The sequence below is a fragment of the Periplaneta americana genome, chromosome 3 (assembly GCF_040183065.1).
Source record: "Periplaneta americana isolate PAMFEO1 chromosome 3, P.americana_PAMFEO1_priV1, whole genome shotgun sequence".
In the NCBI taxonomy this organism is placed as follows: domain Eukaryota; kingdom Metazoa; phylum Arthropoda; class Insecta; order Blattodea; family Blattidae; genus Periplaneta; species Periplaneta americana.
The window spans coordinates 3,963,248-3,988,186 of NC_091119.1; the positions used below are offsets into that span (position 1 = coordinate 3,963,248).

Consider the following 24,939-nt stretch of genomic DNA (forward strand, 5'->3'; position numbering starts at 1 on the left):
GACTCTCACTTTGAGAGAGTAACATAGGTTAAGGGTATTTGGGAATAAGGTGCTTAGGAAAATATTTGGGGCTAAGAGGGATGAAGTTACAGGAGAATGGAGAAAGTTACACAACACAGAACTGCACGCATTGTATTCTTCACCTGACATAATTAGGAACATTAAATCCAGACGTTTGAGATGGGCAGGACATGTAGCACGTATGGGCGAATCCAGAAATGCATATAGAGTGTTAGTTGGGAGGCTGGAGGGAAAAAGACCTTTAGGGAGGCCGAGACGTAGATGGGAAGATAATATTAAAATGGATTTGAGGGAGGTGGGATATGATGATAGAGACTGGATTAATCTTGCTCAGGATAGGGACCAATGGCGGGCTTATGTGAGGGCGGCAATGAACCTTCGGGTTCCTTAAAAGCCAGTAAGTAAGTAAGTAAGTAAGTAAGACCATGACCTACGCAAGACGAGGAGGACAATGGTGCAACGGAAGGAACGGTTAATTGAAAGACTTCCTCTTAACTTATTTTTATGTTCTTTAAAGAAGTCTGTCAATCATAAATATAAAATTGAAATCTATTCAATAAAACAGTATTAAAACACATAGAATAAAATCAAGTATAGATGCTACACATGTTTCAGGATTCTGCCAATTATGCTTGTAATATTATGAATACAATACAATGCTGGAAAAAATACGTTTTTATTATAATTTATGTTTATTAAACCTTCATTTCTATTAATAGAAGTACAGTTTTACAATGTAAACAAATGCAACATGTTCCACCAATTGACACATGTCAGATTGCTATGAAATATGTTCCCAGCCAGAATATTACAATGAAGAAAACTAACAACCAAACTGAAACTCTGAATATTAGATAGAGGTGCAAACATATGAAAGTGTCACTACATAATAATAAATAATGTCATAATAAAACTACTTTTTAACATAATACTGGTTATCATCCAGTGTCCGTAGGTTTCAAACACAACATGCACCACCACACAGATAACATATGTAAAAAAGTATCAACAGTAAACACACATACTAAAAATAGACAATGAAAGACTAAGATGAAAATTAAGTGTACAGTTTTCTATGTAAAAACATTGATGAAAGATATTTACATTTTCATATGAAATTACATAATATGCTCTAATAGGTATTTCTTTTGGATTTATATCGCCACTTTCTTAGATTATTATAGTGCGTACACTTATAAGAGATGGTTATCCATAATAATCACCACAAACCATTACATGTCAACTATTAAATTAGGTAAGCTAATTAAATATTAATAATAAACCATTACAAGAGGCAGTGAAATGCCAAACACCTGTTTCTGAGTCTCTAATACATTAATCATTCTCTTTTTCCCTTTGTCTAAAGAAAACTTGAATTATTGTGCTGCATTTCAATGTAATTAAATGCATTACAACAATCTTCAGACTCATTTATCCAAAGACGAGAACTAACATTAATAAATTATTTTTCTTCTAATTTTCCAAAGAATAGAATTGGAATAAAAATGCAAGATGTAAAAAAAAAGGTCAACAGGCTGACATGTAATTATATATAAATATTTTATAACATCACCCCACTTGCCTAGCAACAACATAATTTAATCTATCTTAACGATTCAGAAAGAAGTACCTCCTTATTTTTCCTTTGAATAACAATGTTTTATTTCCGCACAGAAATGGCCATAAAAATTCCGAAATAATTTTTTCTTTTTGCATCACAAAATTTCCTTACATTTCGTATGAAATAATAAACAGATATGAATAATAAATTTGCTGGGAGTAGAAGCACAGTCATAATTTTGCCATGACTATACAGGATAATCTAATTAATAAGATATAGATTTGAGGGTCAGTATCATGACAATCATTTTATCACTATTTTTTTTATATAATATCAATAATATAATCAACTCCTTGAATAATTGTGATTTTACCAAATGATTTCTTTCTTTATCGTTTGTACTATTATTATTTTCTGGTACATTTCGATGTTCTTAGATTTTTGTCTCATTGTTATTAGATTTTGGAATATGCATTATTCACTTTACATGACAGGCAGTTCAACAACCTTTATGAAATTTATTCGGATGCAGATCATGAAATAGCAGAAGAAATAAAAGTTTTCACAAAAAGCTTGTCCAATAATAGCTTCTTTGTTACACATTTCTTAAAATCAAAAGTGACAAACCATTACGAAAGTGAGCTGTGACTGACTCTTACACTCGGATCTGCCACGCAAACTAACTTGCCACAGAGATGATACTATGTAACGTCTTGAGCACAGCAGACAAAAAATTAATATATATTCAGTTAGCATCCATTTTGATTTCTATTTTCGGCCTTGTCCCTAAAAGCTTTTATCACCATATTACCAATATTATAAAACATTTTGTTCCAGTTTAATAAACTATTTCACAGAGCCCGGTTGAATAAGTAATAGGAATTCTAACCTACAATTTTTTTTTCTGATATGTAACTTAAATTTCGTTCTTGATATTCTAGTGCCTTGGATAAATATATTATATTGGCTCATTTCTTTTCGACATACACATTCATATTCCCAATACTTTTTCATCATTAAATAATAGACTTCATAAAATGTTTCTTTTACTGCATAAAGTCAATAAATTCGCCATTTTTATAAACATAATTTAGATGGAACTGACAGTACCATAACTGGGGTGAAAATATTGTATAATTTACAGATGGTGAATGAAAACTGACCAAAAGAAAAGGAAAAGAAAAAATTAATGAAAATGTTCACACTATCTTAATGACCAAGCATTATCACAATATTCTTTAAAATTACAGTAAATGAAAAAATCAACATTTTTACAAAACCATTACTCTAAACAGTTCAACTTAGAAATGCATTCACAACAGACTTATTTAAGGTAAATGATCATTATTGAAAACATCTCTTCATATCATACAGGGTGTAATAAAAAACTGGGCACTTCAGGTATGGATTGCTCATATGTACAGAAGAAAAACTGTTATATCGACATGGGTCTGGAAATGCTTGGTTTCTAAGTAGGGTTTGCAAGAATTATTATGATCTATTTTGTCCACATTTCCTTAAGTTAAGTGTTCAAAATTTCGACTTCCTGCCTGAATACAGGCTGCAGCTTGTCATATAATCAAGATCCAAACATGCTTGGCCTCCACGCTCACCAGATTTCAACTCATTGCACTTCTTTCTGTGCAGGCACTTAAAGTCGTTGGTGTATTCGACTCCTGTGGATAAAGAAAGAATTCTGCAAGGCTGTCAGATAACAAAAACTAGTCTGGAATTTGAGAGGATGTTCGGATCTTGATGGCACAAAGAGTTGCGGCCTGTATTCAGGCAAGAGGTGGACATATGAGGAAACTATACCTGAAGTTTTGTCCACTTTTTTCGTTACATCCTGTATAAATGGACACATAGTGGCTTGGAAGTTGCCATTTTCTTGTAAAAACTTGGGAATTTCTACGTCAGAATATAAAATATTGGCTTTTCTCAATTTAAAAGTGAAAATAGATCTTAGGCCTTTACAAAAATTAGTATCTGTGAAATTTGACATAAAAATAATAAACTTGACAGTGCCTCTCTCTTTCCCATATTAACAGCTGACTAGTTTAAGCTAATAACCTCCAGAGCTCAGCGCAACACTGAAGAGTACACACATTAATTTCATTATAAGTAATAATTTTAAACATATAACATTGTAAAAGCTCAACATAAGTTGTTTATGCCTTTTCATCACTGAAATAGAACAAAATATATAGTGCTAATGAAAGTACGAGGGGGATCCAGGAAATAACGACTGTTCGCGCATACCCGCCGCGCAGCTGACTCCCCTTCCTTGTTTGAAGGTCAACTGGCTTCCTTAACATGTGTTCTCAAAATGTTGTGAGTACTAGTTGCAACAAGTCGCCATTGTGCATTTTATGTTACTTCAAAATGAACGACGTGATTGATAATCCCGCCGACTGTGAGGTGAGGAGTGTGATTCGATTTTTGAATGCCCGACATTTGAAACCTGCAGAAATTTACCGGCAATTGAAAGAAGTGTATGGTGATACTGTAATGAATGAAAGAAATGTGAGAAAATGGTGCGAAATGTTCAACAATGGGCGAACAAATGTCCACGATGAAACTCGACCCGGACGCCCATCGCTCATCACAGAAGACTTGAAGACTAAAGTGGACAGAATCTTGCAAGACAGGCGCACATCACTCGACGAATTGCATATTGCCTTTCCTGACATTTCTCGTTCTTTGCTTGGTGAAATTGCGTCGCAACATCTTGGCTACCACAAAATCTGTGCCCGCCCGCACACTGCTGCTTCAACTCGAGAATTGCTGGATCAATTCGGTTGGGAAATCTTTGATCATCCGCCCTATAGTCCAGACCTTGCTCCTAGCGATTTTCACCTTTTCACTAAGCTGAAAGACTTTCTGGGTGGTACGCGTTTTGGAAGTGATGAAGAGTTGAAGAAGACAGTGAACACCTGGCTTAATGAACTGGCGGCAGAGGAGTATAACACGGGAATTCTAAAGCTAGTGAACAGATACGACAAATGTTTAAATGTAGGTGGTGATTATGTAGAGAAGTAAAGGAAGCTTCAGTTATGTAACAGACTTTGTTTTTTCAAATAAATATATTTTTTTTAATTATTACAACAAAACGGTCGTTATTTCCTGGATCCCCCTTGTATATGAAGACTACAGGAAGAAAAGGGAGAATGTCAAGATTTTCAGGAGAGCTAATTTAAAGTTCAAAACTAATTTATTCAAGAAGTGTTTTACAAATGATAAATACCACCATGCATTTTGAAAGCTGGTTAATCTAGTAATCAATATGTTCAATATGTTTTATTGTCATCTAACCATAAACTTCCAATTTTTACCATTATCTCAATTTTCACAAAAAAAGTACATTCCCCCTTTTCTTCCTGTGGTCTTCATATGTTTTCTATCAAACAATGTAATATCTCAACATAACTTGTTTATGCCTTTATTCACCACTGGAACAGAACATAAGAAACAGTGCAAATGAAAATGTACCTGCTTTCTTATCAAATTTAAGTCAACTGTTTTTATGAAACTTAACTCAGCTGTAAGAAGGCAGATTATTAAAGAAATGTAAAATATTTCTCAACGAAAATAATGAGTACCCAAAAGTCTAGTGAATATAATGAGCACCAACTTTAATTTTCATTGGTACTGTATTTAAAAAGCAAATAAATGCAAGATAAGCAAAACATGATATAATATTTATTAGTATGCGGCCTGAATGAGAAAGCATTATTCTTCTTATTTATTTCAGCAGAAAGACTTTTTTTTAATAACACAAAATCCCCATAATGTCGTGGCATTTCATTTCTCCACGTGTAATATAACTTCCAATCCAAAAGATATGATGAACAAATGAAGGAAAAGAAAGTGTTAGCCTAAGGCTCCTAAGATCAGTCTCTGTAAGTTACATAACCTTTTATATTATATTCACTACCTTATTTTTTAATGAAACTTTCATACCTTGCACCACTTACTGTTACCAAATTAAATAAATTAAATAGTGTATATATAATTAAGTGCCCAAATTACAACGGGCTGTAAATTCATGTCAGGTGGGCTTACATGAAGACAAAGATGAAATCTATATCTCGATTTTAATATAATAAAATACCCCCATTGTGATGCAGCAGACCTCGAAGCGTGAGCTAACAGGCTGAATGATTTCATAAACATAAGAACAAATTCCCCAGAAACTACATTAAGCTCTGTATGTAGAATATAGATGTTTCCCATATACAGGGCGTTACAGAATCATTTGTGATCTGTCGAGATATTAACAATAAAGAATAATAATGTACTCTAGCAATGCACATAATAGAATAACATGTTGAATCAAAAGTTCATTTACAACATATGCAGCGACCTTGGATGGCAGATTAAATAAGTACTATGCAAAATCAAATCATGTTTGTGAGCTCATGCAGTTGTTTCTAGAGCTGAGTGGCAGGACAATGTGTTCTGATTAGGAAGACTTTTGCTGTTGAAAGAAAACCAACAAATACCTGGAAAGTAAAATTCTTTCCGTGACCATGAAACATATTTAGGCAACGTGGCAAAAAAAAAAAAATGTAGCTACAGGGCCCTTCATAATGAAGTGCAGTAGAACCTTGTTAATCCGAACTGACTGGACTGAGGACAGTTTGTATTATCAAACATGGAATTACTCTACCTGAACTTAAATGTACAGTAGTATAAAATATATAAAAAGGTGGTAGAAGTCAATGTCTGTGTTTCTTATTCTGTCACTTACACACCGCTGTGAATAGGGGAGAGAAATTCATTTGATTGTACATTAGACATTTCACATATGCAGGCCTCTCTAGTCATTGAATCAGCCACCACAGCAGACACATCATACGGGCATCACAAGACAATGGACAAACACCCTAACCCATGGATGAAAGATAAAATTTTTCCATTGCCCATACCGGGAATTAAACCTTGGACCATTGGCTGGAAAGAGCACATGCATACCTACAATGCTGGACAGAAATCAATGTATGAAATTCAATATTCAAACAAGCAGTTAAAACATACAAAAGGGTACAAAGAAAAACGACAATACTCAATTTAACTAAATAATATAAGCACTACAAACAGTCCTAATTATGTACCTTCAAAACAAGAAAGTTAAACGAAAAAAAAAGTTTGCAATCTTTTCTCGTTTTCTGTCCTTCCTGGTATTGATTGTAGGCTTATTAAATCTACATACTTAGACTTCAACAAACAAAATTTGATAACACAATCTCAAGGGAAAAAATGGAACTCTCTGCATCATAATCCATGCATTTAGATTGGCAACAGGCCATGACTATTTGGCCAAACACCTGCATAGAATTGGAATATATCAGTCCCCTAACTGCCCATTGTGCAACTGAAACCAAGAAATGGATTCGGAACACCTCAAAATCTGTGCTTCAGTGGCTGACCATGATAATATCTTTGAAAAATGTGGATAAAGCGTCAGCACGTAGAGCTGAAAACCAGGGTTCAAATCCCGGCGCCGGAGAGAATTTTTCTCCATTCCATTACTCTTTCATCGTATGATGACGCAGAATATCTGCATGGAAATATCATATGTACTTCGGTACATTAAAATAATATATATGATATGCGTAAATCATTTCGTGATTTAAGACGGCGCTTATTCTGTCGGATCCCAGCCAACTAGTCACTCATTACGAGTGCACCTCAGCACATGTGTGGACTTCGGTCCTAGGTTCATAGATATCTATGACGTAGTGCAGAGGGCGGCCACTAGAGGGAACCCAAGAGTTGGAACTTAAAAACTGAGACAATTCTTCCGATGCCGGGGTGGAATCCAGTGTGGCTTAGTGGATAAAGCGTCAGCACGTAGAGCTGAAAACCCGGGTTCAAATCCCGGTGCCGGAGAGAATTTTTCTCCGTTCCATTACTCTTTCATCGTATGATGACGCAGAATATCTGCATGGAAATATCATATGTACTTCAGTACATTAAAATAATATATTATGAATTGGGTTTTACGCACAAACATATTTGAAAACTCTCTACATCTTCTAGAGGATTTGGTTACAAAACAGAAAATGAAATCGTGACCTTAGACATTTAAAAATATGCCTAAACATTAAATTGTTTACACAGCAAATAACATAAATATAATGTCCCTCTTCCTATATATATCTGTAGATAAACTTAGATACTAATAAAACAATATACAATGTTGCCATATCAATTCATTTACGTTGGGATGGTACATATACTGATTATCCAAATGCAGAAGAGGAAGTGTTCAGAATTCAATGTGCTCAAAATACATCAAACAAGGAGGGGAAGTTTCATACAGAATATCATGACATCGAAAACTGAATGTTTACAAAGACAACTGTGAGAGTTTTATATACATCTACGGAAATTTAATGAATTCACAGATACCATTACTGAACTTTGGCCCAATCCTGGGTAGCACCTATAGAGAAATTCACATTTTGATTTATGGAAGCAACTAGAGAACATGTTGTGTACTATCACATTCTCAGAAAACATTGTTTGGTGACTACAGATCAGAGTCCTGCACACTGGCCCACAGCTCAGCACTGCCAGTCCTAATGCATCAGCAGCCCAACCCACCCAAGACCAACACTGCTTGACGCGGCCGCTTCCTAGCCCATCACACTGGTCAGCACTGCACCAGTTGATTGCATTCTACTGCTTTCCTGCTTGCATGCATTGTTTTTGCTTTTGCTTGGCATGTGGCAAGAGCATACAGTTACCAGCATACCGGACACATTACAAAATTAAATTATTTTCCACTGCTGTCGAACAGAGATTTAAAAACTGTCCCTATGGTACTTTTTTAATTTCCATCCGACTCTGCTGTTTTAAACTCTCTAGCAGCGATTTTCTCCTTTGCTACTTCTTCTCTAGAGAGACTGTATTTTAAAATGTATGCTTTCACAGCCGATGTCTGTGATGAAGGTTTTCCGGACTGTTATTACACTATTAAAGTTCTTTGACAAAGATGTTTTATAAAATATATAACAGTGTAATGGGTTTTCTTTTATAAAATGTTAGTGCAGCTTGTTAGCTTTCATAAAAGATTTCTATACCTTGAACAAATATGGCGAAACGCAAATATAACTGGACTGTTGCTAACACAAAAATTCTGACATCGGAGTATGAAGGAAATGAAATGTTGTAAATAAATAATTTTATAATAAAATATTAATATTACATAATATTTTATAATAATTTGTATAACTTTTCAAGTCCTTTCATTATAGCTCTTTCAGTAAGTTCTGATGTATACCTCTCTTATCACGTCTTGCAATCCATGGTTTAACCCCTGATCACATAGGCGTTTCTTTTTCAGTAACATGCATATTGTAATAATTGAACTAAATGTAGCTAAACAAGCACAATACTGTTCTTCACTCCTGGTGTTATAAACTTAAACACAAATATTAGTATAATCAAATCATAAACTTAACGTCTAAATATTAGTATCAACAAATCCTCAGAACACGCGTTCACTGTTGTGGAACAATTGTTAGAAGAGCTCTTGTTCCTAATTTTAGGTTATGTTTGATAAAATCAGGATAAAAGATTTTATGTAGTGTAATATACAACAAATCCTATCTTTTATCAAAGATCTTTGATAAAATATTTTATCATATTCTTTGTCAAAGAACTTTGCTAGTGTAATAGTAGCCTCACAGAGACTGTATTTTCTTTATGATGTACCATAATTTGGACTCGTCTTGAAAAACAGAAATCAAAAACGAAAATGTTTGAAACAGTAGCTGATTGTCGATCGAACCGCACACACAAGCAGAGGTCCGCGCAAACTCAATTCATAAGTAACTGATGGAAGCGGAAACTTGGGCTTGATGCCTTGATACAAAACCCACAACACAAAACTGCTCTGCAAGCAGTCCGCTCCGACCCGTGCGGTGAGACTGGGTGACATCACGGGCTAATTCCATGCGGCACTGTGGAGCCCAGTGTGGTGCAGTGCTGAAGCAGTCCATGGGCTGGGCCATTGTGCAGGTCTCTGCTATAGATTCACCACAAAGGCATTTGATGGCGGTATGTGGAAAATTTTATTCAGAGCTACTTTTGCTGCAGATTTTAGTCTTACTGATTCTCCAAGGAAAATAAAATTTCCAACTACTACATTCCATCGCAAGTAAAGCCAATAGTTACCACGGAAAAATTAAATGCAACTTCTATATAAATCACATAATTTTTTATCAACAATTGGCTACAAACTCCAGAGCAATATTTTTTCTCCTGCATTCAATTCAATGCAGATATTTTCTTATATAATATCCAGAATTTCTGAATAACATAAGCAACATCTCTGTGTTAGAAGAGGTTGTATAAGCATCCATTAAATATTTAATATTCCCAGTGTAAAGGATCCCAAACATAGAATGCATTTACGTTTGACAGGAAGATCAATAAAACTGAGGAATTAAAGTAATAATGCAAAGGTAACAATGATCATTTACACATTATACTGGTGCACAGACATGTAAAAAAAAAAATTAATTTTCAGAGAAATTGTTGAGAACTATCACTGAATTCATCTCTCTTCCTATAATTTTACTGTGCTGTAGTTATATTTACTGGTAATATTCATGCGAGCAGTGACTGGATCACACAAAAGTCAGTCTTTTTGGTTTTTCGTCTTGAGATGTTATGACAAAGGATACAATAAAGTCATTGAGAAGAATCTACAGTACTTTCTCAATTTTTCCTATTATAAAGTTTGATGTCACCAAATTAAAGCTATCCACGAAACTATTAAATGAAATGCTAGTGATCCTCTTTGATCCCACGTTATTTCTACAGCAACAACCATTGTGCTGTGAAGGGCTTTGGAATAGGGCGATGAAGCTATTACGACCTTTTGCTTGTACTCTTCTCGTCTACTATCTCTGCCATATAGAACAAATATTGACAGTTCTCTAGTGAAGTACACAAATTTAAAAAAATTTCGTAAAATTTTACAGTAAAACCTCTGTTAACAGAAATTAAGGGGGCTGACCCCATTACAGATAATAAATGTATAGGCCTACTTTTTTTTTAGAGTTAGAAGGTTAAACTAAAAAAAAAAAGTTAGAAGGTTAAAGATGGGCAGGGCATGTAGCATGTATGGGCGAATCCAGAAATGCATATAGAGTTGGGAGGCCGGAGGGAAAAAGACCTTTAAGGAGGCCGAGACATAGATGAGAAGATAATATTAAAATGGATTTGAGGGAGGTGGGATATGATGATAGAGACTGGATTAATTTTGCTCAGGATAGGGACCAATGATGGGCTTATGTGAGGACGGCAATGAACCTCCGGGTTCCTTAAAAGCTAGAAGTAAGTAAGTAAGTTAGAAGGTTAAAAACTGACTCATAATGTTTGTACATGAAAGCATCAATTATATTAAAAAGAATGTTCATACAATGCATACAGTATAAACATTTCTTCTTCACTGCTGCTTTAAGAAACCAATCTACAGCAACAAGTCAGAGAGTGTAGAGGTGTGCGAATAGACTCTGGCTGATCGAGGGCAGAGGAAATGCCCTACGAATAATATTATAAAAAAGGTAGTACAGTACCAAAGGCGAAAGATGAAAAGGTGTGCACAACACGTGATAGCACAGAGTGAGAAAGTGAATGAAGATTTGGGAGAAGGATCAAGGAACAGTACTGTAGTACAAAACCAGAAGGAACAAATGGAGAAGAATCAGACAATAGAAAACTAACAGTGAGAAGATCGAAAAGCTACTAAGGAAGAATGAAAAAGTGAAAGAGAAAATTAACTGTTACAAAAATAAACTAAGAGAATGGAATCTGATAATCTTCAGTGTAAAAGAAATAGGATGCGAACACTGTTTGGAAACTTAAGAGACAGTGTACAACGTAATTTTTAATTCAGATGTGAGAGATGACCACATCAAGTGAAAGTATAGGCTGGGAAGGTTCCAACAGACCAATTCTAGTGATATTTACGAATATAAGAATTAGGGAAGTTACTTTGAATAATTTAAGAAAACTGACTGGAACCAAGGTGAGAGTAGAAAGGTACCTAACCTATGAAGTAAGAAAGAAAAGGAAGCTTCTACAGTAGAACCCCGAATATGTCACCCTATTAACCAATTGGCGGATTATCTGACTGTCTATTTCTCGCTTTTTTCCTTCTTCAGAAATAAATAACTTATATGAAGTACTGTTTTGTACATCATATTAGTAGGTTCTACATACGTTTTTGCTAGAGTGTGTTATTACAAGCCTTTATCGTTACATAGCGTTGTCTACTGTTCGAATTGCCGTTCTATAATATAACTTGTATATAAAATGTCTTCCACGGATGTTAACAGAAAACGTTTTGTGCTAAGTATCGGAAAAAAAAAAAAAATGGAAATAACTGAATGGTTTGAGAAAGAGAAACTGTGGCTCACATTCTTGCATCAGATTACGAGATTGGATTACAAGTTCGCGATTTAATAATAGTACATTATGCAACGAGCCTATAATGAAGGTAATTAAGAAGCGAGTATGGATATTTATGAAACGAGCGCTTGCGCTCGTTTCATAATTTTCATACGAGCGTCTTAATTACCATTACAGGCGAGTTTCATACGACTTTTCATGCTCGACCATATTTCTAACTTGATATTATTAATTTTCTTTGTAGCTGACCTTGACCAATGTCCCGTATGTTGTGAGATGTGCGCAGACGCGAAAGTATTGATTTTTTCCGAGGAACAGATGTCCACATTGACCTTGCTAGGCCATAAGAACCTACAGAGATAACAATGAAATTAAATTAGACATTGAAAAACGAGATGACAAATTGAATTTATTTGAATATTATTTACAATTAACGCTAATTATTATAGTAACAGAACATAACCTTCTACGACAGTATTGGATTTCCAGCCTCCGTGACTTTTCGCTAATTCTCTTTCGATTGCATATCCGAGAATAATCGATACTTGCGGTTTTATAACGGTAGAAAGCTGACCTGTCATTGGCTGAACAGTTGTAACCTGAGTCGTCATTGGCTGAAAGACCTGACCTTTAATGAGTAGGTGTACTTTAATGACATGCATTAAAGGTCTGCTACCAGGTATATAATTACTACATTTCGGTATGGTCGAGTATAAAGAAAAAACAAGGATAAAGCATAAAAAAGTATGTAAATCTACAACATGAGACCTCCTTTATTCCTATCTTTCCTGAGACAGTCATTACAAAGGGGTTCGTTGTCCCTTAAAAACCCGTCGTTGACAACCAGATTTAAATTAGTGAACTTCTGATCACTACATAGCGAGTTAAATACAAGACAATGGAGGAAATTACAAAATCTTTCATGGTACGGATTATCCGATTTTTCGATTAACTGTTTAGTCCACCCCCTTCATTACCATGGATAATAGAGGTTCTACTGTACTTCATTTATGAAAGCAGCTAGGAATAAAGTCATTGCGCAAAGCTGTAAGAAGACAAATTAAAAGTGAATGGGAAATTTTACGACATAGAATTCTGTATGGGCTATTCCATCTCAAATCGATCGAAATATAGAGAAAATTGACCTTGCAATTTTTAAATACAATGAAACTTTTTCTGTCCGTTGACAACTGTGATATAATGCTTTGTGCAAAGTTTGAGGCATCAGAACTTAATAGTGTTTAAATTAATAATATTTAAATTTATCGTATTTTCATAAAATTAGCAACTTTAAACTGTTGTGGCTCCGAAACCCTTTCACCCAATGATCAAAATCATGGTTTATTTTGATGCTGAGAAATTATAATTTATATTGACATATAAACAGATTTTCTTACTTTTTATGGAAATGGAGAAATTTAGATTTTTCTTCATTACGACGCCTTTGCCCACGAAAAAATATTTTTAAAATATATCGTTAGATTCCGCATTGAAAGTACAAATAAATACATATTTTTTACTGGTGGTATGTTGATAAGAAAGTATTGAAAATATCAAATAAAGAAAATAAATAGTACGCGCGTGAACTAACCAGCTGACTGTGAGGCGGGAGCTAGCCTAGGCAAGCAAGGCCAGGAGACAAACACGTGATGTTTCGTCTAGCAGTCATGGCTGTGCTAGCTTTATCACAGGTTTTCATAAACACAGGAGTAAAATGACGCCCAACGCTCGCTTATCTACAACTCTCGGCCAATGCGTGCGGTACTGTGCCGTTCAAGTCTAGGCGTGTGAAAATAATTTATTTAATACCCTCGAAACTTATTGCCGAGCTACTAAGCAAACAATGCCGAATCCCTCTTAATAATGCAAGGTTTTTTCTCAATATTTTTTACATTTTTACAAATGATCAAAAAGCCTAAAAGCAAGTAAAATCAGATTATCTGTCTCTCTATGTACAATAAAAATAAGGATTACTTCTTATCATAACCTACCAAATGTCAGCTTCAAGATGAGCTCCTGTTCAATGTTCTGCAGTAAATGGTTCCAGAGTTCTGAGCGCTGAAAGAGGCTTGTTTTTTATAAAATACGCTAAATTTGTCGCTCAATAATACGAAAACCATTTGACTTTCGATAGTATATTTTTGAAAATGCACTCTCCTCAGCACCTTGTATAAGTAGGGAAAAAATTAGAGTATAAAAAAAAATGCGAGGTTTTTTACTGATCGATTTCATATGGAATAGCCCGTATGAAAAATGAAAACCACCCAGAATTTGGGATGGATGAGTATATGAGAAGTAAAAAATGAGAACGAGTCACAGCGAGGAGAATGGTAGCGAACAGAGAAATGAAGTGGAGATAAATGTAGAGAAAAGAAATGAAATCTAGCTGGCATTACAACACAGCACTGTAAATTTAGAGGAAAATGACGGACTGCTGTCACGACTAAACAAACTTCAGTAAAAGACAGCAGTTAATTTTGGAGCTGAACCTTGAGCATGGCAGCTGACAGTGATAACACAGGATTAATGAAGAAGCAGACTGTGCTGAGGTCAGCAACAGCAATGACCAGAATAGAATGGAAGGCAGTGTAAACGGGTCTAATAAGCCAATAAACTTATGTGTGGCTTTATTTCCACCTAGGTTCATATCAATATCAACCACGTGGCAAAAGATCTTTGGGTCATCTGAGGAAGAGATGGCTTGAGAACACCAGTTCGTTTCAGACCATAACAGTTCTTCAAGAACTATCACATGAGAAGATGATGATGATGATGATCAAATTTAAATCATTTCTTAACCGAAATAAATCTGTAATTAAATTTATACTAAAAATTCTTTAACGGTTCTCTCTGAGACTCAGTAAGACTTTTTCTTCTCCATAAGATCCTACTTACAGAGGACAAGTTATTGAAATTACACATTAAGTCTTAGAATCCAAGAAATAAGTTTAATGACAATTACTGTAATACAATGCTTATAATATGAAACACACTAAATGCAAATTCGGTTTCATGTTAAGTTTTCTTGATTTTCAATTTAATGTGTAAACATAAGAACATTTATAAATTCTGAACAGAAATAAAGTGTACTCAGATATTCATGTGAAAATGTGGTAAAGATATAACAATTCTGAAGTTAAAGATGTTTTATTTTATGATAATATTTTCATAAAAACAGAAAAAGGAAAAAAAAACTTAACGCATATTGTTGAAATATGTTACTGCATATGAAACATCACAACAGTTCAACATGGTTCTTTCCACACGTCTGGCTAATAAACAATAAATAACATGATCCGTACAGATGACTGCATAATGAACAAGCAAATGAATGACTTAATTACTAAATCGTTACTCCTCAACCTGAGAGTTACAGATATCTATATCATGGTGAAAATACAAAATTTTCACTGAAATATGACTTTTTATTGAAAGTATTTACGAGTAGAACCACCATTAAAATTTGAGAATCCCTGATTTCACTTGAATGCACAGTAAAGGTGGCGATACTTCGAAAACTCTATTTAAGTAATTTTCCAAATGTTAACTTCTTGAACACGAGTAGTATAACAGTATTATTTTAATGAACACTAATATGTAATATCTAATACATTCTTATATCATGGTCAGTGAATGTATGAATCTATCCAGAGAATCCGTTACATCCAAATACACTCCAGAGATGTACAGCTCGATTCAACGTTATTGGCCCCTGTCCTTGCTTGTTTGTCTAGTGAGCGAGATGTGTTGCGTCATAAGAAAGAAATTTAATCATAAACGTGCATCGGAGGGGAAGAGGGAGGGGAAAGAATGAAAATAATATCTATGCTCATAACTGAGGGACACTTATGTCAAGGTCATCATGACATTATTTAGTCAACAGATGTAGTGGTTAGTAACAGGACATGTGGGAGAATATTGTGTTTTAAGATGGAGTGTACCACGACATGATAAGAAGGAAGTGTTTTGTTTGTTACTGTGCAGCCTGACCTGTGTGACCCAGCCTGCCAGCAGTGATGAGTAACTCACTCTTAGTCTATTTACTTACTTTTTGCAGGGGCCAAAATCCCTGAATCAAGCTGTACAAAGAGTAGTTTGATAATTATGTGCATCACAGAGATTATTCCCTCTCAATACACAATTTTCCACAGAGACTGTTTTGATTACTTTTTTAACTTATTTCATTGAAAATTTACAATCTGTGCAGTTCTTTCAATATATTCAATGGGGGCAGAATTTAAGATTACATAAAGCTCTTCCGGAGCTTATTCCACAAAGATATGGTGTTGTACATTACAAATACTAGAGTTTCTATTCCACAAAAGACTTTTCTGCAGTAGTACTTTACCCCTCCATACTTACAAATTACCAATGAAGTTTTTCATGATTATGTTCCAAATAATACCAGTATTTGTAACTTACTAGTGAATTGTCAAGTATTCTCTAATAATGAAGGGGAGACTATTACATAGATATACTAATGCGATTTAAATATATTTATTTAATAATATTAAGATATATTTTGATAAATGTGTGGAGTAGAATATCTTTCCTTGCTTTTATTTCCTTCAAAAGAAATAATTTCATCTCCAGTGACACCATTTCAATAATTTTGCAGTGTTTGAATTTTGTAACAATTAAGTTTGGGGGTGAAGATCGTTATTAGTGGCATTTGTTGGCTAATATGGGAAACTATCAAGGAGTATTATGCGGGGCTCACGGACAAACATGACAATAATAAGGAAGTACATTTTTCATTATTAAATAAGTAAACTAATAGTACATTATGCAACGAGCCTATAATGGTAGTAATTAAGTTGCGAGTATGTTTATACGAGCGTCTTAATTACCATTATAAGCAAGTTTCATACGACTTTTTATGCTCGACCATATTTCTAACTTGAAATTATTCATAAGTATTCATGTTATTCTTGTGCAATCTCGTAAATTGTGAGATGTGCGCAGACGCGAAAGTATTGATTTTTTCCGAGGAACAAATGTCATTGACCTTGATATAATCTAGAGAGTAAAATGAACATTAATCTTGATATAACATTGAAATTGATTTAGACATTGAAAAACGGGATAAGAAATTGAATTTATTTGAATATTACTTACAATTAATGCTAATTATTATAGTAACAGAACATAACCTTCTGCGACAGTATTGGATTTCCAGCCTCTGTGATGTTTCGCTAATTGTCTTTCAATTGCATATCCGAGAATAATCGATACTTGCGCTTTCATATTGCTACAATGGCGTATTCTGATTGGTTGAAGAACTGAACTTTAATGAATAGGTGTACTTGAATGAGGTCCATTAAAGGACTGCTACTAGGTGTATAATTACTACATTTCGGCATGGTCGAGCATAAAATAAATAACATTACAAAATTCATAGAAATATTACAGTACTGCGAATCTTTGCTGTATAACCTACTTTAAAACACATTATGATTAAATAGACAAACATAATCTAATTCGACACAGGTAAAGAGCCGTTTAATGTTATGACATGTTGATATGACATCACTAGTAGCGATTCATTGTTAATGTACAGAAAGATACAACTCCATACTTTACAACATCTTTCACCAGTAATTTGTAATGTACAACATCATACCTATGTGAAATAGGCCCCTGGTGATAATTTCTTCTTCACCCATTAGAAAGAGAAAGAAAAAGAACGTCATTTTATTGTAGGTGCAAGGTAAGGTTCTTATTTCTGCAACTTGTGATATTACGTTATTCTGCAAATGTAATATTTTCAGACTTGTTACAAGAACATATGACCTGTAATTTGAATAAATACTGGAAATTCCTTACAAAATTACGAAATCATCCTAAGTCAATTCTACAGGTACTATTACTCTTGTACTGGGGAAGCTAGTATTACAAATATGACAAACAGATGAATAAAAAGTTCATTTTTCGATTAAAGTAGTGAATAAGGAAACATATTACTACTTCACCATGCATTATAAAGCAAATCAAAACTGAAGCCTAAAGAATAGAACATGAAGTACAGATAGTATATTTTGTACTAGGGAGAACAGGAATAACACAACCCAAAATTAGATTAATTCAACTGCAAGAGTAGCAATGTAAGAAAAATTACTTGCAGCAACTTACAATTTGTTGTTAGGTGCTATCACATACATTCCCTGTATTTTATAAACTATGGAACAAAAACGAAAAGAGAATGGACATATATATCTTTTATATATTGCACTTTCTCAGTAGTGAGGGCATTTCTGTTATAAAATACAAAACAACAATTAGCTAATATGTTCAATAGCGAAATTTTAAAATTCTGATTTGTGTTAATTAAAGTTAATTAGTGTGAAAGTATACAAATATGAAGAAGTCTCAACATAATCTAAAAATGACACGATATAAAAATCTGCAATAATTAGTTTATGTACACAGAGACAATAAGGTTCGTTCCACTACTGAGTAGATAATAAATATCCAATACAAATGTAAAGATACACATTTTTCAAAACATAAAAATAATTTGTTACATAACGAAATCTGAAAGAAATGTTACGCAATGAAAAAGGAGTCACATATACCGACAGAAATAGGAATTATAGATTTTAAAAACTGTAAAAGTACTTTTGAAATTGGGAACAGGACATTGTATTTTCCAATAACAGAGTGCAACTTTTAAAACCAAATTCCAGCAACATATATTTCTTGCCAAATATATATATTGACAGAATGCAGGTTAGAGTGCCTATTGATTAAAAGTTTGGAGTTATGTTGTAATGCATAGTATAAAGAAATAGTAAAGGAATAGACATTATCTAAGAGTTACAAAAATAGCACTTGCCTCAAATTCACACTTACCTCACTTTAATTTACAAAATAGACAATTAGCTTGAAGAGATTTCATTTGATGTGTATGTAAGTGATATTTAAACACATCAAACCATTAATGCAGTCCTCAATTTAAAAGCCAGTCTGACTGGAGTACCAGAACACGTGACAACATGGCAGTACACAGGTGGAAGACCATTACTGGCCATATACCATGATCATGAGTTAAACTTCACATTTATATATTTGTGCAATTCTTCGTGTAATACAGAATCTAGAGACTGAGTAAGATTATGATTCATACAAAGTCTCCAGTGAAGATTAAATTTTTATTAGTCACATAGAAAATTTGACATGTCCAATTATAGTCAAAATACATACATCTCACAGCGCCTGCGCTATGTGAGTTCTGATCTGCTTACTTAATCTTATCTCTCAATTCTTGCATAAATATAAACTCTCTTATCGAAGAATAATTCCATCAGTTAACAGTTCTCAGATCTAGGGAATGGAGACACAGTCTGCGTTACACTTTTAATAATTTTATGTTCATACAGTTAGGACTGAAGTAAGAATTTTAGACAAAACATGTACTCTTCCCACATGGTCTTCTTATTACAAAAAAAAAAAAAAGTGATTCCATATTGAAGATCTTCAAGGTGAGATACAAAACAAATGAAAGTAAATGTCTCTTCTATGCTACATAACTGTTTATTTCTTTTTAGAAACTCCTCTAAGAATATAAAAAGTGTTTCTAAAATGACGTCTCAAAAAAGAGTAAGTGATAGAGGAGATGAAGTTCTGTAAATTGAGTATAGGAACTAATCTTTCTAACTTGCAATCTTATTCTGCTAGTCAAATGGGGTACTTCGATTGAAGTATTGCTTCCTGTGATTCACTACAAATGATCCCACAATATGCTGGGTGAATTGAAGATTGCACACTTGAACATAAGTGTGTTAACGAACATAATTATGTTGTACCCCATTTGTCTAAGAGACTAAACATTAGGGTGGAGTGAAATTTTTTTTTTTTTACTTTTATGAAAAAGTTTGGGTATGCAAAAGCTGATGCATTATGAGAGCATTTAGCTGCTAAATTTATTTCTTAATGGAGTCATATCTTCAGATGCCACAAGAGCCCCAAAAATTATATCTTCTATTAATAATATTTTAATTTTTTACTTTCATTATCATTTCAAATTTCACATACCTTGGGTTTTAATAATATTAGTGGAAGTGTAAATAGTAAGAAAAAAAAAATCTTCTCTGAAACTTCTTAGTGCTACAAGTCTATTGGTTAATTGGTTATAGTTGAAACAATATAAACTTGTTTTTGAAAAGAAAAGCTATTTATTTAAATTAAAATTAATTTATGAACATGAAAAACAAGTATGCTCACGTCAGAGATCAAGTACGTCACACCTCCACGTTAATTGTAATTTTATGCTTCATATTATAGTTGTAATCCCCTGGTAGAGGGGCAGAGAAGGCCTGATGGCCTTATCTCTACCAGGCTAAATAAATACTACTAATACTACCACCTCTTAAATGTAGTTTGTCAGCATAAGTGAATAACAAACAAACTGTAAAGAACTATTAACTCTGATTATATTAGATTTGATATTCTGTTTTTTGTTGAAATGAGGCATGACAGTCCTAGATTTCAGTCTGGCTCTGATGTATCCGTCTCTTTATGGTTCACAAACAGCTGAAGTGGCCTCACAAATAATGAAAACTCTGTGGTCTTGTGGCACTTCAAAATATTCAATTTGAGGTGCATTTTTTTTTAAGGGAATGACAGTATCGTTATAAACACCTTAAACACCCAAATTTATTAAAATACAACGAAATAAAAAAAATATAAAATAATAAAAACGGTAATTTTCTTTGTGATATTTTAAAATTTTAAGACCATTGTAGTACCTTAAGATAGCATACGATTTTCATAAAATTTCCAGGTTATGTTAGGTCTGTGGCCGGGAGGAAAAAGGTCTTAAGTCAATTTTTTGTCAAAATGAGTTTTTTTACATATTCTGAAAGCGGAAACCAATTCTCTACAATCTGGTAAAACAGCTAACGTCAAATAAGACTCCTGACTGGATTTATAGAGCGTTACCAAATGTCCTAAGTACTTTTTGAATCGAGCACACACAGAATAAAGGACGTAAGAATATTTAATACTTTATTCCTTACAAACATCATTCCCTATTAAAAAGGTCTAACTTGTATTTTAACCATTTTATCACATACTGACGCCCTTTCCTTTTAAAACTTTACACACCAGGGTAAACAGTCCTATGACTGTTTAAGACCCATTTTGCATTCCTAATAATTTAGATTTCTCATTTATTTTGACATGAAAAAGGTCTTATGTTTAATAGTCCCTTCTACTCAGTTTGGCTTGTAGTCTTAAAAGAGTTTAAGTGCGGCAATTTTTGGAAATAATCAAGAAAATTGTTAAATGAGCAACATTATCTATTTTAGAAGAAATATAAACAAATAATATCCAGGAAAAACCTCTTACTTAAAAAAACTCTATAATTGACACCAATTTCAATCTTTCTACTGCTTTCCTGAAAAGTATAAAATTTTTACTTAAGACCTTTTTCCTCCCGGCCACAGCAGTATAAAATGCAACAACTTTTGCACACTCAAGTGATTTCGATTTCAAAATACACTTTCACTCCACCCTACTAAACATGCTATCTAGATAGATAGAGGACATTTTTTATATTCAATTCATATAACATCACATTTTCTATCACATGTTATTTTTTCAGACGGCATACTAGAGACATATTCTGAACGACCTTTAAATGTGTTTCACTTATTTTACCGTAACCATTAAAGTAAGTAGTAATGTATGTAAAATAAGTGATTCTACAGGGTGATCCATTTGGGTATGGACAAAATAAAAACACTGTGAAACATTTACTACTAAACTTTGTGCATACAACACTGAAAGATGGGAGATTCCTCAGAGCTCAACATGACCCCCATTGCGCACCCTGCACAACTCATAACGGTGATGCAATTCAGCCCATGTCCGTTGTAACATAATTTACTGAAAAGCTTGAGTAATTTTTACTCTCAGATCATCAATGTTCCTGGGTTTCTGTGAATAGACAATGTCTTTAACAAAATCCTACACAGAGAAATCAGGAGGTGTTAGATCTGGGGAGTTTGGGGACCAAGCCAAGAGATAGCTGCTTCTCGTATTGGGTTTCACCTGCGACCCCCTGCATGTTTTTTAACACAGAACCTGTTTCTACAAATGTTCGATACCAACATGCAATTGTATTTAGGTACATTACGCACACCATACTCACGTCGAAATTCCCTTTGAACTCTTTTAACACTCTCAAATTTAGCATACCAAAGAACACATTGTGCCCGCTGTGGATTTGTAGTAGCCATTTTAATCATCTACGATTTTCATTTGTCCTTTCAGATTATGCATTATTGATTGTCATATATGGAAACTCCCATCTTTTAATCATCATATAACCAGCAAGAAATTTTTCCTACAATCATAATAGCTTTATTTGGTTTCTTTTGTACAGACTGTAAAATTTTTCCTTTGTCAGAAGAGAGCCAATTGTTGATCCATAGGTTTGTAAAATGAGACTTTACTGAAGCAAAAGCATTTCTCGTGAAAAACAACAACTGAATAGACTACAGTGGACTATAGTGGACTTTATGTTGTAGCAAACAGCTGGATACATTAAGAAGATTGATTGATCATAGCTCTATAATAATAAATTAATATTATCCATACCCAAACGGAGGAGACTGTACTTCATGCTAGCAATTAGTTTATTTTTTAATACTTCTTGAATTTTACCCCACAGACTAGGAGCTAAGGTACCCCTTATGGGCTAGGATCTCTTACATGAAAAAGGCTAAGTCAAGCAGTTCTGGCTTAACTGCCGAAAACCATCATTTTGCTTGCCCATCTGATAATCAGCTTTCCTACACATTTATGGTCAACCCTGTGTCTCAAAACTTGCTTCGAATTATACATATATTCAATTGTAGATTGGTCATTTCTCCTAGTGTGGTGCACATCTGGCACCAAGGCAAATTGAGACAGCCTAGAAGAAAAGTCGATATCAACTGATAGAAAATTAATTAGTACATCTGGTATTCCAACAATCGTCACTTCATAAAAATACAAAATTTGATGAGTGTACAATATTAATTAAACACAATGATTACTTATTACTGGAATGTGAGAAGCAACAGACAGAGAACTGTTAAATGTGCTGGTTTACTTCTATTCTTCTTTCAAATAAAAATGCTGTAGGTACTACAAAAGAGGAGGGGTGGAGGGAGAAGAACAGAGAAATGAAAACCTATGGGTAAAGATGAAATATGCACCAAACAGAACCTTACAAATATCCTGAGTTTATTCTTCTTTATGTGTCTGATAATGGAGCTGCCCACCTTATAAAAAATACAAAAGTTCATTTCCTAATGTTACATTACCTCTACGCTACTTTTGTAGCGGTGGGTGTTGTAGAACTAGGTGGTGGCGCTGCATCTTCGAAGTTGGAGGCTGGCGGAGGCGGAGGCGGGGAGGGTGCAGCGGGGGGAGGGACGGAGCTGTCCTCTCCTGCACCCCCCACCTCACCAGGAGAAGTTATCTCTTCTCGGTTTGTTCGGCCTCGGCCCCGGGGGACACGCTCCGGGGGCGGCACTATGGGAATAGCACTTCTCTGGCGTTTCTGTGTAATAGGGCGAGGAACTATATTCTGCTCCTCGGTGTTGTAGTACGTGATACCACTCTGCGCCTGGTACAGCTCTGTCGGAGGCCCAGCAGTAGGCTGCAAACAACAAACAAATTTATAACTCAATACAGCTCTTTACTCGCTCATTTAAGGACGTTGTATCAACTACTACAGTGAAACCTGTCCAAATCGGAACCTGAATAATCCAGAATCCTGTCTATTTCGGAACAATTTATTGGTCCAGGCGAAATTTGTATGTATTATGTGTCATTTTTCCTGAATAAAACGGAAACTGTCCAACGCGGAAACAGAAACTGTCTGCTACTGTTCAAAACAGAAACAATATTTTGGACACACTATATTTTGTAACTATATTTTGAAACAGCACGTAATTTCAAGGAATATACGAAATATGTAGGTCACTAAGATAAAAACAAGTTTTCTTTGCAAAATTCTAGAGGGTACGAGGGTGTGTTGGCCTGTCGGTCATAAATTTTATTACCCTTTTGACTAGGCAGACGAGTCCCTTCAAAGATTTTCAATGCTTCACACCCGTATACTGTCGTAGCTAAACAGAGCGCAAGTGTAGTGATTTCCAGGTAAAAAAAAAGTTGCATAAAATGTGGTATTAACATTAAGTGATGAAGTAAAAGTTATCGAGATAAAGGAAAATTAGAAACAAAGTCTATGTGAAATAATATTGAAGTACAGTTGTGAGACTTTAAAAAATAAAGATCATAATGAGTGAGTGGCTTGCGGCCAATATTGGTGACACAAAAGGAACCAGAAAGCAACTGTTTATGTGGAAATAAATGAACTGTTGTGGGAGTGGGTTCTTCACGACCTTTCAAAGAACAAGCCAATTTCTGGATCTGTTCTGCAAAGCAAGCTATTGAACTGGGAAAAAAATTAAATAAACCAGAATTCAAGGCTTCTAATAGATGGCTCCTAGTCAATTAATTAATAATGTGCAGTGATATGCAGTACAGTATTAGAGTATAGTGTTAGATATTAAATAGAATGAGATTAGTAAACTTTAGTAATGTTTAATGACTAATGAGTGAGTTACGATAATATTTATACAGAAAATGAGATTTTAATCAAGATGATTCACCAACGTAATGAGCGACAGAAAGCTGATTTAATGTGATGAGTGTTAAACAGAATATTTTGTACTTCTTGCAGTTTGCTGCGTGCCATTTTGTTTTTCATGTATATGAATGATAAAATATTCCATTTTAATGTCACACCTGAATAATACGGAAACCTGTCCACAACAGAAAAAAAAATTAAGACCATGTCACTTCCGTCTTGAACAGGTTTCACTGTATAATCTTTTCACTGTAAGAAAAATCCTAATGTAAACAATAGCACG

At 34.3% G+C, this 24,939-nt stretch overlaps 1 protein-coding gene across 2 annotated transcripts in view; it reads right to left on the reverse strand.

Moving 5' to 3' along the window:
* Positions 1–670: 670 nt before the first annotated feature.
* Positions 671–24,939, reverse strand: part of LOC138695766 (protein CASC3-like) — a 54,554-nt gene continuing 30,285 nt past the window's right edge. For both annotated transcript variants that reach the window (XM_069819946.1, XM_069819945.1), the window contains exon 9: positions 671–23,660. In XM_069819946.1, the coding sequence (XP_069676047.1) occupies positions 23,325–23,660 (336 nt within the window). In that variant the 3' untranslated portion in view covers positions 671–23,324. The remainder of the gene's footprint in view (positions 23,661–24,939) is intronic.